This window comes from Xiphias gladius, chromosome 16 (assembly GCF_016859285.1).
Source record: "Xiphias gladius isolate SHS-SW01 ecotype Sanya breed wild chromosome 16, ASM1685928v1, whole genome shotgun sequence".
Taxonomy (NCBI): domain Eukaryota; kingdom Metazoa; phylum Chordata; class Actinopteri; order Istiophoriformes; family Xiphiidae; genus Xiphias; species Xiphias gladius.
The window spans coordinates 18,002,501-18,028,991 of record NC_053415.1 but is presented as its reverse complement, the minus strand read 5'-3'; the positions used below and the strand labels follow the sequence as shown (position 1 = coordinate 18,028,991).

At 40.8% G+C, this 26,491-nt stretch overlaps 2 protein-coding genes across 5 annotated transcripts in view; both read left to right on the top strand.

The window, feature by feature from the left end:
• The first annotated feature begins 520 nt into the window (after positions 1–520).
• Positions 521–11,978, top strand: LOC120801843 (immunoglobulin-like domain-containing receptor 1). Of its 4 annotated transcripts, none has more exons than XR_005709142.1 (9): positions 521–870; positions 3,052–3,222; positions 4,612–4,761; positions 5,252–5,371; positions 5,463–5,609; positions 7,780–7,905; positions 9,185–10,089; positions 11,164–11,261; positions 11,752–11,978. XR_005709142.1 is itself a non-coding variant. In XM_040149125.1 (8 exons), exons 1-8 carry the CDS (start codon positions 696–698, stop codon positions 11,173–11,175), a joined length of 1,806 nt encoding a protein of 601 aa, XP_040005059.1. In that variant the 5' UTR covers positions 521–695; the 3' UTR covers positions 11,176–11,978. The 4 variants fall into 4 exon arrangements, 2 of the variants coding, with proteins under 2 accessions (XP_040005059.1, XP_040005058.1); XR_005709141.1 differs by having other exon boundaries at positions 522–870; positions 11,159–11,261; XM_040149125.1 differs by having other exon boundaries at positions 11,164–11,978.
• Positions 11,979–13,347: 1,369 nt separating this feature from the next.
• The window catches only part of me3 (malic enzyme 3, NADP(+)-dependent, mitochondrial), a 13,558-nt gene continuing 414 nt past the window's right edge, over positions 13,348–26,491 (top strand). The window contains exons 1-15 of the mRNA XM_040148649.1: positions 13,348–13,519; positions 14,018–14,247; positions 17,862–17,995; positions 19,189–19,338; positions 20,738–20,813; positions 20,913–21,074; positions 21,317–21,420; positions 21,494–21,603; positions 22,436–22,533; positions 22,699–22,812; positions 22,923–23,028; positions 23,704–23,846; positions 24,394–24,567; positions 24,813–24,911; positions 25,627–26,491. The exon at positions 25,627–26,491 is cut by the window's right edge and continues 414 nt beyond it. Coding sequence (XP_040004583.1) covers positions 14,023–14,247; positions 17,862–17,995; positions 19,189–19,338; positions 20,738–20,813; positions 20,913–21,074; positions 21,317–21,420; positions 21,494–21,603; positions 22,436–22,533; positions 22,699–22,812; positions 22,923–23,028; positions 23,704–23,846; positions 24,394–24,567; positions 24,813–24,911; positions 25,627–25,788 — 1,857 coding nt within the window. The 5' untranslated portion in view covers positions 13,348–13,519; positions 14,018–14,022 and the 3' untranslated portion in view covers positions 25,789–26,491. The remainder of the gene's footprint in view (positions 13,520–14,017; positions 14,248–17,861; positions 17,996–19,188; positions 19,339–20,737; positions 20,814–20,912; positions 21,075–21,316; positions 21,421–21,493; positions 21,604–22,435; positions 22,534–22,698; positions 22,813–22,922; positions 23,029–23,703; positions 23,847–24,393; positions 24,568–24,812; positions 24,912–25,626) is intronic.

The following is a 26,491-nucleotide window of genomic DNA, read 5'->3' as shown; positions in this document are numbered from 1 at the left end:
TTACTAGAATAAAAGTAAGTTTGCCTCTTTTATATTACTGGATTATTATTAATGATGTGTAAACAGCATTTTACTGTTGTATTTGAGGAACAAGAAGAGTTAGGGAACTATTTTATATGCTGCTGGAAGTACAGTATTATGAGCAAAATGTACTTAAAGTGTCAAAAGTAAAAGTACTCAATTCATATCATGTTCTACTATTGTAAGATATATTACTGACTTATTTATTTATTGATACATACATGTGAGGATCCAGGTGGATCTCATTTTTAACTTTTTTCTGTGCTGTTGTGTAGCTTCATCCACAGGGATCATATTTTGTAAGCTTGTACATACATTCTAGATTTGACTAAATACAGATGAGTATACTGAGCAAACAAAGTAGGACATTTGAGAAACTGAACAATCTGAGGGAACCACTTATCACCTTGCCGCCCTCTTTGGGATCACCGTGCGCTTCCTGCTCCTCTTTCCTTTCCTCCATTTTGCACCTGTCAGACGGGGCGGGGTCAGCGATGTCACCTGAAGCTGCAGCTGGGGCCCGGGCGGGATGATCCGCCTCCGACGCGGCCTCTGCGTGGGGGAACCTCTCCGTCGGCGCGGCCGCAGACACTCGTCTCTCACCGCAGAAAAGACAAACCATGTCGTCTTGAGGGGAAAAAAAACTCGGATTGCTGTGTACAGCGGCAGCCTGCATGAGGTTTTTCTCCAATCGCTCAACACTTTTAGTGGATTTTGACCCTCCCCCTCCCCCTCCTCCTCCTCCTCCTCCTCTACGGGACAGAGAGCAGAGCTTCTGCGGAAGGATAAAGAGCGACGAGATGGGAAACATGATCCTGATGGCGCTTCTGCTGCTTCACCTGCCAACAGGTGAGGCTTTAAAGTCTTAGTTGTAAACACGCTGTCTGCTCGGAGTTCATGTTTAAAGATGATGCTTTACCTAAAGTGTCATCTGCTTTCTGTCTGTGTACAGGCAGGAATGCAGAGTGAAGCCACTTGAGCAAACAGGCGAAATTCACAGTAACGTGAACAAGTTAATTATCCACAGGTACGGGCACAAGGCCGACTGTGGTCACGTGACTAGACACCACAGGTTCTGTGTACACCGAATTTTCTTTAAAATACACAGCATATATAGAGAAAACAAATGTTTGTTTGTGTGTGTGTGTGTGTGTGTGTGTGTGTCTGCTAAGGTGCCAGGAGTTTATATCCAATTCATCTTAGTTGAGTATTAAAAGCATAATTTAACGTTTTTTAAAAGGAGTAATTATTAAAGCGTAGTATTCTTGAATTTAGATACTTGCGGGATCAGGTTTTTAGGGTTTAGTGGGAAAAATCAGGTCGTTTTGAATGAAGACGGTTAGATCGTCCGAGATTTGTCTGATTGGACGGCGTGGTCTATAGAACACACTCCTGGTTTTTAGTTCAGTTTAAAGTGGCAAGAAAAAGTAGGTGAACCCTTTGGAATTACCTGTTTTTTTTTGGGGGGGGGTTGATTGTTTCATTAATTGGTCACACACAAACAAACAATAATAATCTTTAACGCCTTAATTGAATAAACCTGTTAAATATTCATGGTGCAGTAAGTTAGGGAACCCTTGGATTCAGTCACTGGTCGAAGCTCCTTTGGCAACAGTAGCCTGCAACAAGCACTTACGGCAGCTGTGGATCAGATCTGCACAATGTTCAGGAGGCTTTTTTGACCATTCTTGGTACAGCGCTGCTTCAGCTCAGCCATATTCTTAGGATGTCTGCTGTGAACGTCCGTCTGGAGGTCATTCCACATTACCACTGTTGGGTTCAGGTCTGGGCTCCGACTGGGCCGCTCCAGAAGGTGGATTTTCTCTTTTTGAAGTCATACTGTGGCAGATTTACTTCCATGGTTTGGGTCATTGTCCTGCCGCATCCCCCAGCCTCTGCTGAGCTTGGAATTATCCTGTAAGATACCTTGATATAAACCTGGGAATTCATAATCCCCCTCGGTGATGGCGAGCCCAGAGGCAGCAAAGCAGGATCAAATCATGATGCTCCCTCCACCTTGCTTCAGTGTAGGGATGATGTTTTCATATTGGTTTGCAGTCCCCTTTTTACACCAGACGTAGTGCTGCCTGTTCAACCTTAGTTTCATCAGTCCACCAAATATCTTCCTAGTAGCGTTGTGGAGTGTCGAGCTGCTTTTTGGCAAACTACCGCAGTGATGTGTGGTTTTTTTTGTTTTTTTTTAATGAATTAATTTATTTTTATTTTTGGAGAGCTGCAGTTTGCTCTGCGGTGTCCTGCATTCCACCAGTGGTGCAGGCTGCAGTTTGTGGTCCTGTTGAACCTTATGGAATTATACTGATGGGTGTTTCTTTTATTTTGTCTCAAATCCTTTCGATAAGGGGAAGGCTAAATAATGAAGTCAGGATATCGTGTTGCAAGTGAAACACAGTTGATTATTCGATAACTCTTTGAGAAAAATGCCCCAGAATGGACTTGTTCCAGCGTTTCAACTGTCCTCTACAACAGTAAACAGAATATCTTTGGGTTTGGGACTGCTAGTTGACCATATAAAGCAATTTGAAGACGTCAACTTGAGCTCTGGGAAATTGTGATTTTTGTGGAATTTTTCCCTCTTTTATGGCATTTAATCGATTTGAATAACTGATCGATTTCTTAAGAAAAGAATTGGAAGATAATAAAAGTGATAATGAAAATAATTGTTAATTACAGCCTCTTTCAGGATTTTGGACAACTATTTCAAGGAGGAAAGTGTAAACCTTGACCTTACACCTTACCTGATACTTTTCTCAATTAGCAGCGGTTTCCTGTCATCAGCTCGTTCTCCTCTCTCTCCGAATCGCTGATCATGATTGACTAGTGTTATTACTTCTAATGAAATAGAAATCTGGAGTAAACTGTCAACCGGTCTGGTCAGATTCTTATCAATCCAGCGTTCAAGAGCAAAGCTTAGGAGTGTTTCTGTGTTGAAATTACAATAAGTTGAATCGTGTGTCCTGTATACTGGTGTTTTACATTTTATCTCCCATGTGTTCTTCCTGCTTGTATCAGAGCTGCTGTCCATCCAGGTGATTGTCCGAGAGACAGAGAGGAGAACGACTCTGTTTGCCTCTGTGATTTTGCGCTGTGACTATACAACCTCAGCAAACCCTCAGGATGTCCTGGTCACCTGGAGATACAAGTCCTTCTGTAAAGACCCAGTCCTGGAGTACTACTCGACAGGTGAGACTACAGGTGGAAGGAGACTTTGATTGTAATGTGCCATAATGTAGCCGAACAACAGGATGGTGATAAAAATGAAAAACCGGCAGGGAGAGACTAGTTTAGATTTATTAGTTTTCAAAACAGCTATTAATGTGTTGAATTCGGTTTTCTGTTGTCCAGTTGTTCAGAATACAACTAATTTGCAACCATCTGAATGCTGTTTTTATCATAATGAGGAAACATTTTAATGAACATATTAGTTACAAAATGTTCAGTGACAACTTATTTAATTTGTTCTTCCCATAATATCCGCTCTTGCCAAACATTATCTGCTTGGTGCAGTTAAAGTGTGATGAGTAATTGTTTCATGGTAATTTTCAGGGAAGTCACAGTCACACTTGATTAAAAGAGGACTCAGATTTAGAATTGCCCTCCTGTCAGACTGACGACGGGCAGTAAAAAAAAAAAAAAAAAGAAAAGAAAGAAAGATCCAAATTGATGCAGCAGAACTAGAGATTTTGTTTGCATTCCACGCATTCTTCTTCCTTGTCAAAACCTGGCGCCCAAATTACCCACAGTGCAACTCAAACACTGGCAGATGAGTCAGTTTATCAGACTTCACACAGCTTTTTTTTCAGTAGGAATTCCCCAAGACCTGTAAACTGACTTTGTTGTTTAAATCCGGCTGAGTCCCCCTTTTGAAGTTTTGAAAAAGATCGTGGTATTGATTTAAAAACTGAAAAAAAGTCAAAAGTGACTTGGAGAATGGCACAGGACAATAAACAGAACTTCTTATGTCATCCATCAAGTCCCATCAGGCTTAATAAAGAAGGAGGAAGAAATTGTATTCAAAATCTTTGATTTAGTTGTTGGTGTCTGGGTCCTGGGATGGTACGTGCTGGCTCTCTTGTGGACATGTTGACTTGTCAGAGTAGGAAAAGCACTAGTGAAACAAATTTCGTTAAGGATTTTCAGTGAAGTGAATTAAACCTGTGCTTTTCCTGCTACGATATTTCAGAACGTCCTCTGTGAGAAACATCTGTAGACCTAGCAGTGTATTGATATTAGACTAGCGGTTGTTTGTAATATCACAATAAGTAAGGAGAAATATGTTATCTTAATAATATTATTAAGCACACATCAACTTTGAAGCAGCAGCAACAAACATGTTTGTTTTTTGGGTTTTTTTCATGTGCTGGCGTGTAAGTGCCGTTATTGCTACGTAATCGCTTTAAGCTTGTTATCAGCAGCACATTGGCAAACTGAAAAAAATGATTGTCGTACCTATACAGTGAAGGAATTAGTTAAGGTGGAGCTCTGAGCAGTGTTGAGTGGTACGGACACTGAGATAAAAGAAAAATGCAATCAATGGAGCCTCTTTCATCCTTTTCCTCTCTGTTTGTGAAGGCTATCAGGCTGCTCTGCAGCTGGGTCAGGACCCCTCCAATGACTGCCCGGACCGCCAGCGCACAGTCCGCACAGTGATCCAGAAGAGAGGCATTAATGAGCCCATACTGGGGGCAGACTACAGAGAACGCAAAATTAGCGTTCAAAACAGTGAGTCGATCCCAACAGTGTTGCTGTTTCAGCGTGAACTGTCGATACACTCTCGCTGATTTGGGATCAGTGGATTAGGCAAGACACCATACAGGCTGCGTATACCTGCACAGAAATCAGGAAAAAAAATAATATACTTTACTCACCAATAATGTTTCTTTAAAATAGAGTTTTTATTGTGGTTTGTGAACTTACTGTACGTTAGGGCGGAAGTATTTGCTGATTATCACTTTGCCTAATAACTGGAGAAGCTATAGTGCCTGAAGTAAGACAGTAGCAAACGCAGAGTATATACCGTGCAAGAAAAATCAACCTAAACATATATATTCAAATATCAATGCAGATTTTGTACATTTCTTCCACATCTTTTTGTGTACATATTGAAAATATTTTAAATGCGTTTACTGCAGTGACCCGGCCTAGGACATTGTAAACCCAAATATTTTTTCTTGTTTTATTGTTACGGAAATGTAACGTTATCTGTCAACAGAGGCTGACCTGGTCATCAATGAGGTGATGTGGTGGGATAACGGTGTTTATTTCTGCACCATCGATGCCGCTGGTGACACGACAGGGGACTCAGATCGGGAAATCAAACTCATCGTGTACCGTACGTTTCCTCAGTTAGTCGAGTTCTTGTCGAGCCTGGACGCACTCTCTGAAATTAAAATTTTTTGGTGTTTTCCTCTGATCTGTTCCAGACTGGCTGACAGTCCTGCTGATCATCATCGGTGCCCTCCTGCTCATCATGCTTTTCTGCATATGTTGCTGTCAGTGCTGCCCGCAGAAGTGCTGCTGCTATGTCCGCTGCCCGTGTTGTCCACAGACATGCTGCTGCCCAGAAAAAGGTAGAGGAGATGCTTTTTATTTCTTACCCACAGCTGGTTAGGAGGCAAATTCACGAGACACAGTCAGGAGCCAGACAGGTCAATACTCTGCGGTGGTGGAAGAATAAATCAGACCCTTTATTTAAAACACGCTAGTTAAAATGAAAGAATTCAATTTCAAGATCTTACCTGAGTAAATGTACAGAAGTATTATAAGCAGCATGTACTTCAAGTAACCCTGACCCCTCTCAGTCTAATATTATTTATTATTATTATTATTATTATTATTATATGGATTATTATTTCTGATGCATTAACATGTAAGACATATTTTTATGTTGCAGCAGATCTAATTTTAACTACTTTAAATACAGTTGAGTCGTTTAATCTAAAAAAAAAAAACAGTAAACATATTTTATAAACTGATCAAAGAATTTATATGTGAAATCTGCAATGTAACTAGTAACTATAGCTGTAGTGGGGTTAAAAGTATTGTATTTGCCTTTTAAAATATAGTGGAGTAGTAGAGTTGAATATAAAGTTGCATAAAATATAAATGCTCCAGTAAACGTATCTCAAAACTGTATAACTGTAAGTATAGTACTTGAGTCAATGCACAGAGTCACTTCCCACCACTATTTATTTCAAACCATCAGAACTACATCACACTTTACAACACTTGAGCAAATTTGCTATCTCGCTTCTCACTTTACTAACAAAAACCGTCTTTTCATTGATCCTACCTTTGGCTTCCCGTGTTGGCGTACGAAAAATGTCCTTTTATGATAATAATACAGTAATAATTGATATTTTCAGCGTGTGTTCCAAAGTACTTCACAGACATAAGCAAGATACAAATATGAAAGTAAAAACACAGACAACAATGAACAATTTTAAGTTGCAGTATTTTGGCATCACAAGCGGAAACCAGTTATGTTGTGTTGGTTATGATGAACAGGATAAGTTTGTTAGCTATGATAATTAAACAGAGAAATCTAATGAAATGCACTTTGTCATAAATTGTAAAATTATTTTGTGACCTTAGAAAGAGGTTATTTAAGGGAATTAGGATTGTGATGATCTTTGGTTGGAAGAATCTGATATAAGGAAAAGACTGTTTTGAATAATATTCTTCATTGTCAGATTATTTTGACAGGACATGGACAGAGCCCTTATATTGTAGGCCTTGAGTCCGTCGATGCGTAAAACTTGTTTGACTTTCTTTTCCTTTGTTTCAGAACAGGGATTGCATGTGTCATGCAGCAGTGATCTTTCTTTTGAACACGAATGCCAACTGCTGTATGTCTTTATGGGATTGACCTTTGTAGTATTTAACACGCAAAAAAAAAAATTAAGATACAGTATTGTAAGTTTATTGAAAAGGCAGGAATACAAATTTGTCTGTTTTACCTTTCTTCTTTAATGAATTTTGTATTATGACGGTACACTTTAGTTTATTAAGGTCGGTTTCTATCATGGATTTTGTTTTCAAAACCTGCATTTTTACATTTTTAACTTTATTAGATCTTACCTGCTTGTCTGTTATACAGTAATTAAAGGCATGGACATGCACGGCTTATAAGACTTAATACAATGATTACATTGTTTGTGAGTGCCTTGGCATATACCAGTAAAAAGAGAGTAAAAAAAAAAAAAAAGAAAAAGAAAGGGCAGGAACTTTGTGGCCAGAACCCTGTGTGATATAGACCATGTTTGATATTTTCACAAGCAGCTATGAAATCGTGTCGCAGAGGGAAAAGTTGACGTGTAAATAACGAAATTTAATAATGGCTGAATTCTATTCAGCTGCTTCGGTTTCAGGGTCCCGGTATTGCTCATGCTGGCTCACTGTCCCACTGTCGTGACCTACTGGGATACTTGAATACAACACAGCCATTGTTAATGTTGTTATGATCCCCGGTGCCTTTCCAGCTATGATAATTCAAAATGTCTGCTGTGAAAAGGGCAGATGATCAATGTTGAAGGCAGAAAACTCTGTAAGGTGTTGCAAGATCTTTACTTTTTTTTATTTGCAACAGAACCATAGACATTCACTACCTCATGGAGAAAAAATGGTTTCGGTCACATGTTACAAGGTCAAATACCAAAGTCTACTCAGTCATCACTGATATCAAGGAGCCGACTCGCGTGCAGAGCTTTCAACTGCCTCTCTTCTCTGCTGTGGTTTCAGCTGTGATGCAGCACAGGATGCTGCGAGATGCTCAGAAGGCTATGGCTCCTTGGATGAATGGCCAACCCATTTACGCTCCCATCAGCTCCAACGTCTCCTCCCAGGGCGTGCCCATTCTGTATTCAGGTGAGGGTCACGGGAGCACAATACGACTTATCTGTAATCCTTTGCTGAATTCTTGCCCAGACCCAAAGGTGTGTTGTTTGGTTTGGTTTCATAAGTGGGAGGACACAATGAAGTTAAAAAAAAAAAATCTTAAACTATGTGAACACTATTTCCTGCATTTGTATCCATTTATATGAAGCAAATAACATATTAAGATGAAGCTGTTTTTGTGCTTTCAACGATAGTAAAACAAAAATTGCTGTGTTGAAAAGCACAGAATTTTACAGCCCTATCTTTGACTGATGTTCAGTTTTAGCATCTTTTTTCTGAGAATATCAATTGCAAATCAAAATATTGATTAAGTAAGTTTCTGTACCCAAAAGAAACGTGCATGACATTGTAGTTTGTTCAGGCTTGAGTAGTGTCTGCAGATATTCTCTTTGGCTGCCTTACAACTCCACCGTTTAGATGGTTAGGGCAGTGTTTATGTAGCCTAAAAGGCAAAACCCAGGGCAGAAAGTTCACAAAACACTCATTGTTGCTCCTAGCGTTGATCACTGTCAGCACAAGATGAACTGAAGGCAATCCAAACGATTTTTTGACCTTTTTTTTTTATTAACTCAGAGCTTCTCTCATCTGGACAATGGCAACTGTGAGACAGTGAGAGGCTGCTGTTAAAAGACATTTTACTCAGTGAACAGACTCAGACTGTTAAAAATGGGGGAGATAAGAAATATAATTTTTGGAAAGTCCCTGTGAAAATTAAGCCCTTGCCTCAGATGAAAGCAGCTATAATCAATATTCTTAAATTAATAACTGATCGCATGACTGCTTGTATGTGAAAGGGGCTGCTCACAACGATGAAACTGCAGAGAATTATCAACCAACTCCACAGGACCCTCAGCTCTACGGAGAGTTTGAATGTCTTTCGACTGTCTACTGACTAGCTGGTGAACATACTGGGACATTTAGCAGCTAGAAAGTCATATATTTCCCTTATGAGCTGATAAATACCAAGAATAGAACTAAACGAGAATGAAAATAGGACTTACATGCATTAGGTGGTGACAAACACAACTCCAAATGAATGCTAACGTTGCTCTGTACCTGCTGTAAATAGGAAACTATACAGGTTATTCACCATGTTTGTCATATCCACTGTATAGGGTAATATGTCAGCTGTGTTTACAGCTTGTTTCAGCTGCCCCCAAGTGGCCAAAAAAAACAAAACAGTCATTGCAGGTTTAAGATTATTTGTCTCCAAATTCTTTTGTAAACATTTTATTTGACTTTTTTCCAGGGTCGTACCCAGACTATTATGCCAAGGAAAACTTTGCAATGGCTCCCATGCAGCTGTCCCCCATGGCCATGCAGCAGCAGCCCCCCCCTCCTCCGCCTCCTCACCATGTGAACGGGAGTGTGCAGGGCAGCGTTCAAGGTACCAACCAGGTGTTGGACTACCTGGAGAACCAGGTGAGGGGGCTTGATGTAGGGGGACCTCAAATGGCTCTGCACACAGCCCAGCATATGCCTCCATTTCAGCCTCATCCTCAGCTACAGCCCCAGCCGGCTCCTCAGGCAGTTCCCTACACACCTGGGCCCCCAAGTATGTTGTCAGCCCTGGATGAGATGGGGGTGAGAGGGGTGGAGAGAAGGGTGATCACCCTGCCTCCTATTGTCCAACGTGTACCCAGCTTTTCCTCTCGGAGGGGGCCTGGAGGTGGACATGGAGCCCAAGGTGGCCCCAGGATGTCTAGTCAGTCCAGTGGGAGTACAAATCGCTCCGGAGTAGGTGCCCAACGCGACAGTCGTAGGTATAGAGACAGAGATGCCTCTCCTCCCAGGCGCGGGATCCTACGTGATTACAGTGATGACTCTGATTGGGAGAACAGGCGAGGAAGAGTGCAACACGGCGGTTCAAGGAATCAGAGAGGAGGCTCGGCCGGGAGGAGAGGAGGCGGGTCTCGACCACGAGTCCGAAGTCGTGATGATCTAATGGAGGAGCTGCACAGCAGAGCAGCTCGGAGGGAGAGGAGCTACTCACCTCCTCAGCACCGGAAAGGCTCCTGGAGCTCCGACGAAGAGGGCAGCAGGAGACGAAAAGGAGGAAAAGGGAAGGATTGGCCAGAGAAGCCCCCCAGCTACTCGTCCATTGAGATCGGGCCTGGACTCAGCAACGGCCGGAGGGACTATAACCGTCTTTCTGTAAGAGCCACACACAAATACTGACAAACACTGACATACAGTTTACTCTGAACCAGTCATCTGCTGAAAGTGATTTTGTGTGTCTCCTTGCTTTCTGTTTCCGCCTGCTTTTCTTCTCCTTTTTATCTGTGGATGTCAGTGTGCCTACCACTTTAGTGCAGTTAAATATCGCAACAGTTATTTAGTGGATTGCAATGAAATTTTTTACAGACATTCATTGTCCCCAGAGGAAGAATCCCACCGATTTTGGTGATCCCTGAGATTGACGTTTGTGGTTTCAATGAAGTGTCTTAAAAAGTATTTGATGGATTGATTGGCCATGAAATGCGGTTCAGACATTCGTGTTACCTTCAGGATGACTTGTTGCAACTTTGGTGATCCCTTATTTTTTCTTCTAGTGCCATCATCAGATCAAAATGTAAATTTGTCCAACACTTTGGTTTATGACCAATCATGCCTCCCTCTTTAACTTAAAGTGGAAACAGACAACTCTTTGACTTGCTCCCCCCAGTGTTTCCAGGTGGTCTTACTGTTGGCGCCACTGTCACAAAGACTGGATCGCTTTCCGTTTTCAGTGCTATAATAAAGGCAGATTGAAAAATTTGGTTGAATTAATAAGTTTTTTGTTTTGTTAATTATTATCACTCTCCCTCTTTGCTTTCTTCGCCTTCTTCGACAACGGGTCTCTTTTTCTTTTGCCGGGTAGAGTTTCCACAGTTACTCCGGTTGTTCCACCGCCCGCCATTTCCGCTACTTTTGGGAAAGCTACCGATAGCCCCGGGGAAAACAAAAGCGCTACTCTCTTCCTGTTTTGGTTGCACAATGGCAGAGAGCACTTCCTTAGTGCCATAAATCGAGCCTTCATTTTCCCGAGAGATTTCGTACCTGGTGGCAGACAGAATTAAATAGTGAAAGCGAGGCTTATAGGGAACCAATCTAAACGCAGACAGTGTCATTATTCCATAGACATTACACTGTGCAATCAACATTTACTCCATAACGATAAGTTAAAGCAAAAAAACGTGTCCTTTGCAACTTTAACCTTACCTCTGTCACTTTTTTCTCTTAGGATAGAAGCTCCCGTAGCTGCACCAGCGTAGTCATCTAAAGCATTTCCGTCTTTTTTGACCTTTTCCTGAATGTTTCCAGAATGGTGGAAATGAAGACAAAAAGTAGGTACCTTGATCTGTTCAATCACAGGCACAGGCATAGTCTTTGAAAATGTCTTGTATCTATGTATACTTTTACTCTGTATGCACTGTACATAATTGCAACAAAAAATTTCATTTTTACATATGAAGAAAAATGGTTCAGATGAGGTGGTAAATTGCAGATAACATGCAGATATATTAAGCCTGGTCTGTTGTTATTGAGATGATAAATGAATGGGATTATTGTCCTATTTGTATTAAATGTAATTTGTGTGTGTTTTTCCCTCTGGTGATGGATAAAATTATCCTTCTTTTGGTGTTTTTGAAGTAAAGATTTAACAGTTTCAACAAGCAGGTTGTTGGATGCTGTGAGATTTTGTTGGTTATTTAAGTTTGTTGTTCTGACCATGTTATGTGTGTCTTTGCAGACAGATTCGTTGTGCTTTTTATAATTTATTTTTGCATAATGTCTTGTACTATTTAAAGTGTCTTTTTTTATTTTTATCCAAAGTAAAAATTCTTAGACCGTAACAGCAATGGAAAGTAGACTACATGGACATTTGTAGGAAAATGGACAGAGATAGTGGACACTTTGGAAGCTTTTGCTCTACGTATTGGATGAAAACCAAAATATAACTGTGATTTTCCTTAATGTTTGCTTTTGTTATAAACATGAATAGAGATGCACCATCATGAAAATGTACTATAATTTTTTAATAAACCGTTTTTAGATAGAGATACTTTGGAGTGGGCAATTTTCTTATGTACTTGGACATTATATTTAGCATCTTACAATCCTGACCAGCCAGAAGATACCCTTAAACTAAAAAGCTGTTCCTAAAAACTGGATTACTAACTGGGCAAGGTGGACAACTGTCCCGGGGCCAGAGACCTCCAAGGGTAAGTAGTTATTTGATTACGTATTAGTTTCTTGGGAAATTTGCTCCACTAAAGAAAAATATCAACTGGGTTCTGAACTGTGAAATAATCCTTTGGCCACGTCTTGTAGAGGAGCCATGTGTCAAAATGTAGTTAGAAAACCATATTTATATTGGTTTACATTATGCTGACATGGTGCATTACCCTTGATAAACTGGTGCCCAAAAGAATAAATTAACCCAATAAGAAACCATTTGGGAACAAGTATGAAAAGTTGTGAGTATATAAAATGCAAATCCTCGAATTAGTAATCTTAATTTAATGTAGGGTACGACAATACTGTAAGAATGAAGCCAAAATCTTTGCTCTCTGATCAAAAAGTTTAAATTGGTTGAGGATAGAAGGGTGTACTTGGTATACATGGACTGTAAAGGAAGACTTATGTGTTAGTAATGTTTAGATATATTTACGTTTTATGTATATCAGTGTTACTGATGGTATATTAAGCTCAGGAGATTTGAGAAGACACTTGTTTCTGCTTTGCTACATGTATGTGACGTGCATATGATGTGGGTCGGTAGACTGTGTACACTGCTGCCAGTTTATTCGGTACACCTATCTAAAACTAATCCAGTCTAACACAATGCAGTAAATCCTGCCTTCGTGAAGGTTATAATATCCAGTTTTTGTTGTACCTGTTTGAGAGAAACGTCGATTCGAACAGTGTGTGTAACCGTATTGCATTGTACTGAGAGGTGTGTCTGATATTTTGTCTTCGGGGTATAAAACAGGTCAACCCAGGCCACGATAGTGGTTTACCAGTGCCTTCCGACTGGGAGACACTGGTAAATCCAGCAGAGGGAGCCAAAAGGCTATTAATGTGAAGTGCATGAGCACGATGGAATTTTTCTTTTGTATGTTGAAGGGGTGTTTATGTGAGCTCATGACAAAGAGTTAAAAATGTTAGGGTTGTTTTTTTTTTCTCAGCTGCGGGTGTGATGGAACTGGACTAAGCCATGATACTTGAACCACGGCAAAACGGTGTTACCAGTGCAATGGAAATGGTAAAAATCTTACACCGTTATGAGGTGTATGTATGTTGAATTTTGAGCGCAGATGTCGAGTTGAGGATCTGTTTACCGTGTGAAATCGGGTCGGGGGGGTTGGGCCTCGTCGCAGCCCGCCGCGCTGCTGCGTGATTGGCGGCTGCGCTGCTCTCAGAGGCGGGCCGATCGGAGGAAGTGAAACCGTCAATGTCAAAAGATCCTGGATCAGCTGTTTGCCGTCTACCGTCCCCGACGTCTACCGACAGCGGCGACCGGCAACACGAGCACCGGGCAAAAGGAGTGCCTCGTATGAAGATAGAAGTCAGGTGCACGGCAGCTTCACCTCGTTTTCAGGTAGGACTAACCGCCGAGCTGGCCGCTAGCTAGGTAGCTAGCACTAGCTGCGCAAATTTTTCCATTGAGAAAACGGCGATTATCATAAAAAGCTGCGGGCTGCTAACAGTAGCTAGCAGTTTTGACACTGAACACGTCGGCTGGAGGTTTAGTCTCCGCGACTCCATCATTTCTACATTGTTACAGTTTTTATTAATTTTTTTTTTTTTTCAGCACTAAAATGAATGGCTGATGCGACCGTGGCACCTGTTGTAACAGTGACTACGTGACTCAGCTTCTCTAAAGCTAATGGTTCAGATTTACTGCTCCTACTTGAAGCAGGTTGTTTACAGGACGACATATTTGCTGAATTTACATTGTTCATGGTACGTCTGGCGTTTCCAGGTCGTGTGTATCATTTTTTTTTTAACTGGAACGTGACTTCCAACGTTACCGCCAGCAGGATTTGACGTAAACACGCTGCGCGTTTTTGCGTTTTGCTCCCTGGTTTGTCTGCAGGCAGCATGAACTCTCTCCCAGGACGAGCCGCACTGTCTCTGTGCAGGCGCAAGGCAGCGGGCCCGATGAGGGTCTTCGCCGGCCCCCCGGGTCATCCTGCAGGGATCCTGCCGGCCGACAGGGCCTCTTTCCAGGCGGCGCGGGTCTGCCACTCCGGCGCGAACCGCAGGGCCAGCGTCAGCACCAAGAAGCGGGGCTACGACATCACCAGGAACCCACACCTCAACAAGGCGAGCGAGCTCATGTGTCTGGTGCCTTCCTGATAAACACCGGGCGGCATAGCATGAATCCACATTTATAAATTAACTTCGATTTCTTGTATGCAAATATCTGCACAAAAAGATGAGTCTTGTTCCCAGTTATTTTATTTTATTTTTTTAAATTTCTACATGACAACGTTTTGACCACAAAAGGTCTTCCAAAGGGGTAGGTAGTGAGGGTGGGCATATAATATATAATATCCATATATACAATAGTGTTGTTGTATATTATATATATGCAGCAGATATTTTTTGTATAAATATCAAATGTTTGCATTCCAGGGCTGTGATAATTTGATTAGATCATTTAGATTATTCTCGATTAGATAATGATTTTCTGGTCTATAAAATGTCATGGCAGTAATTTTCCAGTGACATTCGAAAATTATTGTCACAAGATCTCAGAACCCAAACTGACAGTTTCACTTATATTGTTTTATCTGACCACCAGTCTAAAACCCAAAGATATTTAGTTTACTATCATAACGAAGTAAGAAAATCAGAAAATACTCACATTTAAGACACTGGAACTTGTTTTGTTTTTTTAGTTTGTTTTTTTACTATTACTAAATTGATTAATCGGTCAACTGATTAACTCACTAACAATTTCAGCTTTAACATATCCAAAGTTGTACTTTCAATCAAATGTCGATGTGATATTTACACAAGGAGTTCAGTAATCACTCATTTGGTATATTGTCCTCACATTACCAATGACCAAATTCACAGATTATGTGTGATATGTCATAACAGCCTTTCTGTTTATATAGGTTGGTGGGTAATGTTAGGAGCTTTACCCATACATGGGTGTAGCTTTGACCTTGCACAGCATATATAGGGATCACAAAGACTGGATTGCCACAGGCCCAGTGATGTCCTGTGGACAATGCTACAACAAAGCACACACATGAGAAATTATGCATAAGAACTACTCTAAACAACAGTCATGTAGTAATACTAATTATGTCATACATATAAAGTAAGTAGGGTAATGAATGCATTCAATAACAAATACAACACTCACCATTCCTGTCTTCACATAGCACACATGGGTGGCATTAATATGAAATGTCTCTTAAAGCAACTTTATGCAGCAAAGTGCCTCAAAATCAAGTAATCTGCTCCGTGTGGGGGAACCTGTGTTGCCACTGCAATTATATGACTGTGTCTACAGACAACATGAAGCCCCACATACCATGTGCTATGGTGGTGGAACATATATAAACAGAGAATACCATATAAGTACCACATTTGTACAGCACAGGAGTGCCACATGAGTGTCATAGCTCCTATCTAAAGTGAGATGGTCAAGTGGCTAGAGCTATGAATGGTCTCCCTGTAGACTCCTCTGTGGTGTCTGTACTCCTCTGCCTCTGTCTGCCCTCTCTGTCTCAGTAAAGCATAATAAATACCATAACGTAGATTTAAGGAGGATTGACGGCCCACTTCTCTTTAAAACAATCCCTGACCTATTTCATAATTTATGTTCCTCTAAACCATACTCAGATCAGAGAATGTCAATAGCACTGCATAACCATAGAATAATGCCAATGCTTTTGCAGTCACAGTATGGAAAGTATAGTATTTTTTTAAGCGTTAAACAGAAAGAAAATGCTCTTCCAAAAGAACCTGCGGTTGCTCTGATGGTGGCAGATCTGATTTTTATAAAGAAAAAAGAAAAAGAAAAAAAAACACCCACCAAGTGATTCACCAATGGTTTTACAGCAGGTTTTCCCCAAATTCAGTGTAAACAGGGAATACTTTTTTCCTGCTTTGCCACTCTGAGGACAGGAAGACAGATACCGAAGCTTCAGCCGAGTTCATTCCTGTCATTTAGGCTGATAGGAGGTCGGGCTGAGTTCCTTCCCTTCCTGATGCCCACTCAGCATTTACATGCTGACTCACAACTCAGTTCAGTGCGATTAGTCAGGAAGTGGAGCCCTACCTTTAGTAAAAAGTAAATGTCAGCTTGCATTAAAGTATATCACTGGATCTGTCTCATTGACCCTCTTTGTACCCACATTTTGTTTCATTTACTCCCTTTGTCCTTGTGTGTTGACAGATAGTGTGTAGACCTGCTGCATTACAGCTGCTGGTTAGGGGTGTCAATTTAATGGGTTTACTTTAGTGCCTCTTTACCTGTTCACTCTAATAGGTTTAGCTTAACTCTGTTAATCTGTGACTTTCTCTTTGGCCAAGTTCACAGTAATGTGGATCACGGATGAATTACTGAACAGGTCATGGAGCCGCCCATACTAGTGACTACAAATAGACAAATTGAGCACACAGAAAACTACAAACACAAAACGACTGCAAGGCCTAGAAGGACCAAAAAAAAAAAAAAAAAGAACCCAAAGAGATGCAAAACAACCACAAAGAGACACAATATGATCTGAAAGAGACACAAAACTTCTAACCTACAAAAAATTACAAAATGACCTGAAATAACTACACCAACTACAAACAATTTTGTGTCTGTCTTTCCGTCGGGTTGTCTTGCTTCAGTGTTGGAGGGGTGGGGGGACCTTTTACATTTCTGTGCCCAGGGGCCCATTGTCTTATAGTCTGTCCACGATGTGGATATACAGTATTTTTTAACGCCGTTTGCGTGTGAAAAGTTTTCCATCCACATTGATGGTATTAGGCTATTTATTTTTAAATTGCCCTCCACATGGATTTTCTCTGTCTCTGTCTTGTGTTTGGTATTTCAGGCATCAGTGTATCAGAGCATGCCCTTTTAATGACCTGGCAGGCAGACATTTTGTTGTGCAGGCTATTGGTTGCAGCTACAGTGAATGCTGCTATAGTGTATGTATGCAGTGTTATTCGGCTCTCCAGCATCTATCCTCAAAATACTCTTCAATGGGGAAGCACGCAGCTTGTGGACAACTGTAGACGTAATGATTGTAAGCTGAGGGTACTATTAGTAACCAAATATCAAATACAGTATCACATGTCACACCTGACTCTGCCAACATGAATAATTTACCAGGACGAGGGTGTGTTCAGCAGAATACACAGACCCCCAGTAAAACAAACTGACCTTAGGAGGCCAATTAATTTTTTTTATTTATATAGGTAACAGAAAGAGTGATTAAGTAGAGAGGAGGAAAGAGAGGTCAAGCTGACTGGGGAGTAAGTTCAGGCTTCCACACTATTGGACAGAATAAATAGATTAAACCTCACACACCCCTCCAATAACTCTTTGGGAAGCCTGCCAAGGCTTAGACAAAGGAGGAGCAGCAATAACCACAGCCAGACACGAGATAGGTAAAATACATACCAGAATAAAAGCTTGGCTTCATGTTATTCCCGGCTCTCAGTTATCAAAAAATTGTAGGACTTCTCAACGTGGCCTTATTTTGTTTTTCTTTACCAGTGTTTCTTTCTAAAAAAGAGTCATTCACAATTTGGAAAAAAGATCACCTCATTTGGCTGCTGGTGTGAGTCACAGTGCGATAACTAACACATGAGTCACTGTGGCCTGGATTGTGTGATTTCTTATTTAGTTTGTGGGTCTTACCCAGTGCAAACTCTTTCCAGGGATCATAGTGTTACATAACCACTCTTCTTCCACCCTGCAGGGAATGGCATTCACCCTGGAGGAGCGCTTACAACTGGGCATCCATGGCCTGCTGCCTCCCTGCTTCCTCTCCCAGGATGTCCAAGTCCTGCGTGTGATGAAGAGCTATGAAACACGCTCCAATCCTCTGGACAAGTGAGAGAACAGGCTCAGACATCATGCTGAAGTGCTATTCAAGATTGTCACACTGCAGCAGCAGATGTTGAATGAGCTCGTTTTTATCTGGGCTGTCCACATGTTTGGTCAAATTTTCTTTAGCAGCTCACATCTGATTGCCAATGCACCGTTGGCCGTTGTTTTTGTCATTCATCATTTTTATCTGCAGTCCCATCAAACGCTTTTAAAAGGGCCTCCAGTGGCCTTGTAGCTCAGAAACACACCATACACGTCCCTGGTTAGATTCCCGCTGGGGCCCTTTGTTCGCATCTCAGATCCCTTTTTCTCCCCATATTTCCTGTCTGTACTCCCACTGTAAGCTGTCTAATGAAGGCAAAATGCCAAAAAATAACCTTAAAAAGTCCTTGCACATGCACATCAGCAGGTCACGATCGGAAATATTTTATTGGTCAACTAAATCAGTAAATCAAACTTTAATTGTATAGCACGTTTCATACAGGTAATGCCTGACGAGCTGATAATAAGACAGAACAAATGTAAACAGCAAAGAAATTTGAGACTAATGCACACACACACAAAAAAATTAAATAATAAAATCAACTAAATTGATTTTAAAAAAACAATTAAACATCAAAGACAGTAACAAATAAAATACATAAGAGGAGGTGAAACATTTTAAAACATGAATACAGTGAAATACATAATAAAATAAAATAAATAATGGCCGTAAAACATTCTTAATCAAAAGCAAGGCTACAGAGGTGGGTGTGTAGGTTTACATTTGCTCTCAGATCTTTAGGCAGACTTTTCCAGTGGCTCGGATCATAAAAACTACAACCTGCCTCACCACCAAAAGTTTTTGTCCTGCACTTTGGAACAACTGAACCTGATCTGGCGGGCCGTCCTGGTTCATACATTGCAAGAATGTCAGACAAGTGGGCTGGTGCAAGACCATGAAGGGCTTTAAAAACAATCAAAAGAATTTTAAAATTAATACAAAAGCTAGTAGGCAACCATTGAAGGAGCATGATCATGACATGGGGCTTGTATTAATTTTGTTTCTAATATATTTGCCCCTCTTGATAGGTGATATCCATGCAGAAATATTTCCAGGGCAGTTACAATTGATTGAAATCACTGGAAGATCATGCAGGTTTCTAAAACAAACAGCGTGATGTCAGGTTTCAGTGATTTTTCTGTCTCCGTCTCAGGTACATCCTGTTGATGACACTACAGGACAGGAACGAGAAGCTGTTCTACCGTTTGTTGACCTCTGACATCGAGGAGTTCATGCCGATTGTGTACACTCCAACCGTCGGCTTGGCATGTCAGCAGTACGGACTCGCCTTCAGGAGGCCACGGTGAGAGTTTATGGTGGTGTCTAATTTACACAGCACTTTTTGTTGAGGCAGTATATTATTCATACATTTTGTTAAACTTAACTTCATATGCAAAGGACCATATTTTCATGTCTTTACTTTACTGCCTACCACCTCCCATTGAATACAGTTTTCAGATCGATATCCAAACCTGCAATTAAGAGTTAGATTTCCGTGTATTTCATTGCAGACAACTGAACTTGCAGAGACTTAAAGTGGAAACACTTCAATTGTCTAAGCAACAGCAGGGTGTGTCAGTGTTTTGTTTACATCATGGCTGTGTCTCAGTTGCATCCCACTTAATATACTAATTCTAACCAACTGTTGAGTATGAAGCGCTCTCACTGTCACACTGGGGAAAAAAATCAAATGAAGTAGACTTAAAAATGGCCAGCATGTGTACTAAAGAGGGTTGGTTACTTTTAGAGTTTGAAATTGGCAGTAATGTTCCAAAATCTAAGTTTGATTGCACAGTCTTTTATCAAAAAAGTACACTACATTCTTGTATTTTACTTTTTTTTTTTAAATTTCTTTTCAAATTGTTTCTATCCTTTTAAAATGGGTTTTAATGTCTTTTAACCTTAATTTTTTTTTTTTAAATTTTTAACCATGTAAAACAATGTGTATGAAATGTGCTGTATTAACAAACTTGCCATGCCTATAACTTCCAAGATAGTGCAATTAGCACATGTGCTATACTTGGGAACAACTTTTTAGTTCTAGTATAGTTATACTGTGTTATCGTATAAATGTCTGATATAATCAAGAAAAGCAACAGCACTCTCTGAAGGCCAAAAAAGACTATATTTCTTAAGAGTAGAAAAATTATGACGTTTCACTCTTGAGACTTTGATCAGATGCGGCACAATTAGCTGGACTATGGTGGCCCAGAGCAATCATACATCACTACTGTAACACAGTAGCGGGTAGGAACAGTTGCAGTATTTTCCTCGTCTCCTTCTGTTCCTTGTGTTCAACAACAAAACAGCATCGGAGCAGTGGATCCAAACACTGACACTGGTGTTGTAAAATGTATTCCTGCATTACAATGTTTGCTGTTTGGCAGCCAAGTGTTTGGTCTGTCTGTCACTGAAGGCAACAGTGTGGAACACTAATGAGGTTCGGCTGACGCAGTTACAGGCGATTGATAACATCACTTTGACACAAATGAAAGGTGTCAGAAATATTAAGTGTGACGGATTTTTTTGTCCCCGGGAAGTTTCAAATCTCTGCACGTCGATTTCCAGAAGCGAATGAAAATCAGTGGCCGACAGGAAACTAATCTAAGAAAATGCATCATCAGATCAATCGAACCTTTAATCTTGGCTGTACAGCAACAACCGATACCGATGTCTTGTCATTATAAACTACTTGTTTACAGAGGACTCTTCATCACCATCCATGATAGAGGCCACATCGCCACCTTGCTCAACTCCTGGCCAGAAGAAGACATAAAGGTACGTCCCTCTCTCCACACACAAAAACACACCGCTGCTTGTTCCTGAGAGGTTAATAATGCATGGTCATAATGCTAATGTGTGTTTGTCTCTGTGCAGGCCATTGTGGTGACAGACGGGGAGCGCATCCTCGGCCTGGGTGACCTGGGCAGCTATGGGATGGGGATTCCTGTTGGGAAACTGGCGCTCTACACAGCCTGTGGAGGCGTTCGGCCGCAGCAGTGTCTCCCAGTGCTGCTGGACGTCGGCACTGACAACCAGGTGAGTGTCAGGTGAGCTGCGGTAGGGCTGGAGTCAGGTTTTATGAACTGGCGCGGCACTTCATATCTGTCTCTTATCAGTCGTCGTGGATTCTATATCAGATAAGTTTAGAGAATTAATGATGTGACTTTGTAATCATTCACTGATTCATAGGCATGATCACTTCCAAAACCGAAACAGAAGGGTAATGGCAAGTTGTCTCTTATTGATTTACTTATTACCTGTATTATTTTTTGGCCTAGACGCTGCTCAATGACCCCCTGTACATCGGACTGAAGCACAAGAGGATCAGAGGGAAGGAGTACGACGAGCTGATCGATGAGTTCATGCAGGCAGTGACAGACAAGTGAGTGGAAACATAAATGACCAGAAGACGTGCAGATGATCCTGACGTCTGACCGGTTGCTGTCGTTTTACAGGTACGGGATGAACTGTCTGATTCAATTTGAGGATTTCGCCAATAGCAACGCCTTTCGCATGCTCAACAAATACAGAAATCGATACTGTACCTTCAATGACGACATCCAAGGTACCGTAGCATTCACACGACTCTTCTACATTAAAGCCTTCAGCCATCTTACTCCTGGCCTCCGTCAGGCAGCCGGTGTCCATTGCTATAGCTTTTTTTTTTTTTTTTTTTTGTTGTGTTCCAAGCATCCAAATAACCTCCCTCTTTTTCCAGTATTCCCGGCTCAGAAATACAACATTCACAGAAGGAATATTAAATCATAACAAAACAAAAAAAAGTTGAGATTGAATAAAAACAAGTAGTAACAGAAAGAAGTTATCTCACAAGCAGAAGCAGAGCAAACACACTACTGCGTAATCATGTCATTATATTTGCCTCCACTAGTTAAAGTCATAAATTTCTCTTGCTGAATACAATTAATCCTTCGCCTTTAGATAAAACCACAAATTGAACCAACCTGTGTCTGATGAGGGTCAACTCTGTTTCTGTTTTTTCTAAGCTGAGTTGGTTTTTTTGAAGGATGAATTTTATTGAAGAATTGTAAAACCTGCTTCCAACTGGAGGGACATTTCAGACACAACAGACTACAAAATGAACATGTTTAAAATATCCATTTTTCTTTTTTTTTTTTTTGTACATGATGTAAATCAGTAAAAAAAACAAACACAGGGGTCATTGTCACCACAGGGAGGTAGTAATATAATTCTTAAAAGTTGTGGGATGTTTAACAGGACAGGAAATCCAAAAAAATAGAATGTATTTCTGCTAAACAAAACAATACAAGACAGTTTTTCACTAACGGATCATGAGCCAAAAATGATTTTAATTGCAGTCTTACCTGCTACATCAGGGAATCAGCGAAGTTATCACAAGTATTTTCATTTTCTTTCAGGCACGGCATCAGTAGCTGTTGCCGGGATCTTAGCTGCTTTGAAGATCACCAAGAACAAACTGTTGGACCACACTTTTGTTTTCCAGGGGGCAGGCGAGGTGAGAGGATGTGTTTCTTCAGGATTTTATTCTGTTTCAAAATAAAAAATAACTGTCCTTAATCCCGAAGAATGAGCTTCAAATCCGATGATGGCTGAGGTATGAGACTGTGATGCAGATGGAGAGTCGCCCATCTTTTTTTTCTTTTTTTCTTTTTTTCCCCAGGCTGCTCTGGGTATTGCTCATCTTCTTATAATGGCCATGGCCAAAGAGGGGGTAGCTAGAGAGGAAGCTGCCAAGAGGATCTGGATGGTGGACTCAAAAGGTCTCATTGTGAAGGTAATGTGTGTCTCTCTCACTTGTTCAGTCCACTCAGATATCCCCTGCTATCAAATTACCAAACGGCACCATGCGGAGTTTTGAATAAAAGACATGTCACACAATCTTAGGGAAGAGGCCATCTGAACCACGAGAAGGAGGAGTTTGCTCACGAGCACCCGCACCTGAAGACCCTGGAGGAGGTCGTGCAAACCATCAAACCCAGCGCTATCATAGGTTAGTCTACCTGGAAGGCGGTTGCTGAAATGCATGTACAAGAGATAAGTGTGGGGTTTCCTCAAGACATTGTAGCACTTTGATATCCTGAAATATCCCCCGGAGAGCATTGTTGTTTTCAGTGTCATGTATAAAATCTCCTTTTATAACCCACATTGTTTCTTTCATCCATTTACGGTAATACCTGACCAGTTGTGGAAAGACAGAGAAACCTTTTAAAGGTGAATTTTTTTTTTCCTCCAGTTTTGCTCACCACAATAAAAACTTGGTAATTTGCTATAAATCAACTAATTCAATCATATTCATGGATGTAAAATTCATACACTGCACATCTGATGAACGGGTAGATATTTTCAGATTCTTAATCAAAACTGTGATAACGTGACAGCTGTTTCAACTCAACTGTCAACCTCTGTGTTTCAAGATTAGAGAAAAAATGATTAGAAAATAATTAAAAGTAGAAATGGACCCAGGCTTAAAATGACAACTTGGAGACTGTAATTTAAATCAAGTCTAACTGAACTGGATGCAGTGATTGCGCTTGACCCGTGTGGTCTGAATCCTACAAATGACGCCATGGTTCACATTTTCCCATTGGAGCTCGTTAAAGTGAAGTCATTTTCCGTTGGAAAACTCTGATGGATTCCCCCTCTGTGCTGTGTCTTGAATGTGAAGGCGTGGCTGCCATTGGAGGAGCATTTACTGAGAAGATTATCAAAGACATGGCCTCCTTCAATGAGAGGCCGATCATCTTTGCCCTGAGTAATCCTACCAGCAAGGCGGAGTGCACAGCAGAGCAGTGCTACAAGCTCACGGAGGTAACGCGCAGCCTCACCGAAGTGTGGTACATGCAGATTATAGATACTGAATTCAGAATAGAACAGAGACATTTGTACTTGATTACAATCGGGTTTAAATTCAGTGTTTGTCACCCAAGTATATTGAAAACTGTTTTACAAATACAGCTGTTGTAGTCCCTTTCAGACTTTGAGGTGGGTTTACCCACCAGCTCTTACAGCAAATCAGGAAATTCGACACCAAGACCTAGTTAACAACTGACAAGACGTTTTGAAACTCTGTCAAAATTCCCCAAAAACACTGAATGTAGAAAGTAAGCTTGCCTTTTTAGCATAACAATCACAGCATGTACACATGGCTAGTTGTAGCCTTTTTCCAGTAAATTTAAAAGACAACCTTTCTTTCTTCTAAATATACCCTTTTTCTGTTGGCATCTGTGCCTGTGCATTACTGCCTTCTGCAGTCAGAGAAATGTTGCTCCACAGCACTGTAGTGGTTTTAAAAAAAAAAGAAAAAGAAACCCTCAATCATCTCTCTCTCTCTCCTCTTCTCCTTCTCTGTGATCAGGGTCGGGGCATCTTCGCTAGTGGAAGTCCGTTTGGCAAGGTGACGCTGACTGACGGACGCATCTTCTACCCTGGGCAGGGAAACAACGCCTACGTCTTCCCTGGAGTCGCTTTGGGTGTTATAGCCTGCGGAGTGCGCCACATATCTGATGAAATCTTCCTCACTACAGCAGAGGTACGTTGACACCAATATAATTAATAAATTGTTTGTTTTTGAACAGTTGGCAATGTAGAATTCCGTAAACGTCGTCCAACAAGCATTTCCCTCCTCTTGTACACACCTGCACCCTTACTACACTCTAGGGCAGACCTCAGTTTAATCTTCATCTCAGTGCTACTTTCCCCTGCTTTCTCAGTCTATACTGCACGTTCCTTCAACTTAAAAACCAACTGTATTTATTCTGTCTTTCTCTCTCTCAGGCAATAGCTGACATGGTAACAGAGGAGCACCTGGTTGAGGGAAGACTTTATCCTCCTCTGAATACCATAAGAGAAGTGTCCTTCAAGATCGCAATGAAGGTAGGCGTTCTTTCCTCACTTCTCACAATTACAGTATGTCAGTGATACATATAAAATAGAATGGGGGTGCATTGTGGCACCATGTTGTGGTGTGATCATTTGCGATACAAAAGTCCGATGTTATGGAATGATGAGCCAAAAACTGTATTGTAACATCAACTAAATCGTATTAAATATGTTTCCAAAAAGGGACTTGTTTTTGTTTACATGCTGGACCCTAAATGCCGGAGGCAATCATGAAAATACATAGACAGCACGTCAGCACTGTAAACTTTTAAGAGCTCTGAGCCGCTGCCATGAAATGCCGATTGAACCCGCTGATTTACTTGGCCAAGCTGCAATCAGTTTCTCCAAGGATGTTTATATTGGGGATTTGGGGATTTTGGATTTGTAGATAACGGTCTGCTTGTAAGAAATGAAAGCTTTAGGTTTTTTAAAATTGTGTAACTTAAAACTAAGATTTTCATTCAAACTTTGTGAAAAGGTTGTGTTATCTGAGTTAATGTCATCGCCCTACAACAAACGTTTCAACGTCTCAATTAAAATATCATAAAAATATAAGGTAGAAACAAAACCTACCTTAAAGTGCCATTTAAGAGTTGAATAGCTCACTGTATCCTTCAGTTCTGACTGCCAATGATGTCTAATCAATCAATCACTCCTAACATGTACAGTGTGCTTGACCACTTTTTCCTTGTGTTTCCCTCTCTGCCAGATTGTCAACTATGCGTACAAGCACAACATTGCTTCGGTTTACCCTGAGCCTAAGGACAAGGAGGCGTTTGTGTTGTCTCACGTCTACAGTCCTGATTATGACTCCTTCACTCTGGACACATACAGCTGGCCACAGGAGGCCATGAAGGTCCAGGACGTGTGATCCTGGCCATCTCTGTCTCTGTCTAAACTAAATATGCTGCTGTGGCATCACATACACACTCTGCATTGCCTCCGCACAGAAACTTTGCCAGTGATTCTCACCTTTTTCTTTTGTTGTTGTTTGCTTCTACAAAATATGTTCAGTTCAGTGTGCAGCACACAGTGCTCATTAGGAATTAGATGCCCAATAATAAGCCAAGCAAACACTCCATCATCCTGTATATGTTAAGGATTCTCTATGGCAGCCTTTCATTTACAAGTTGTTTTTTTTTAATTTTCCAGTGCTGTACTTTTTTTTATCAGTTCTCTGAAGGTCAGACTGAAAAAAACATTTTATATCCACACAACAGCATATCAAATATCATAAGCATGTCCTCTATAACTTTACAACTTAAACTGCACTTCTTTCTTTAGCTTTTCCTGCTAGGATGTTGTAGTATTTAGCACGTGCAGTCACTCAAAATCCGTTTTTGAGAGAGATATCTCAGCAGTTGAAAGAAAAACAAATCAGTGTTTCAAAATAACAAACAATACTTTCTCTTGTATTATCACAAAGAAACGGAGAAATCATTTTGAAGCTTAATCTGAAAAAAAAAATTCTAACAGGAACTCTCAGTGCCTCTTTGTTTGTGACCTCAGGACATAACTACTCCACATTTAGAGGTGTTGGATAGCAAAGATCCGGCTCATCTGGCCCTGCAGCT

Bases quoted from the DNA above. Each gene is read 5' to 3' on its own strand.
- LOC120801843 (XM_040149124.1), top strand. From the start codon at position 696: ATGAGGTTTTTCTCCAATCGCTCAACACTTTTAGTGGATTTTGACCCT. The intron at 5,372-5,462 runs GTACGTTTCCTC...GATCTGTTCCAG, and splicing joins AATCAAACTCATCGTGTACC to ACTGGCTGACAGTCCTGCTG. The intron at 7,906-9,184 runs GTGAGGGTCACG...ACTTTTTTCCAG, and splicing joins CGTGCCCATTCTGTATTCAG to GGTCGTACCCAGACTATTAT.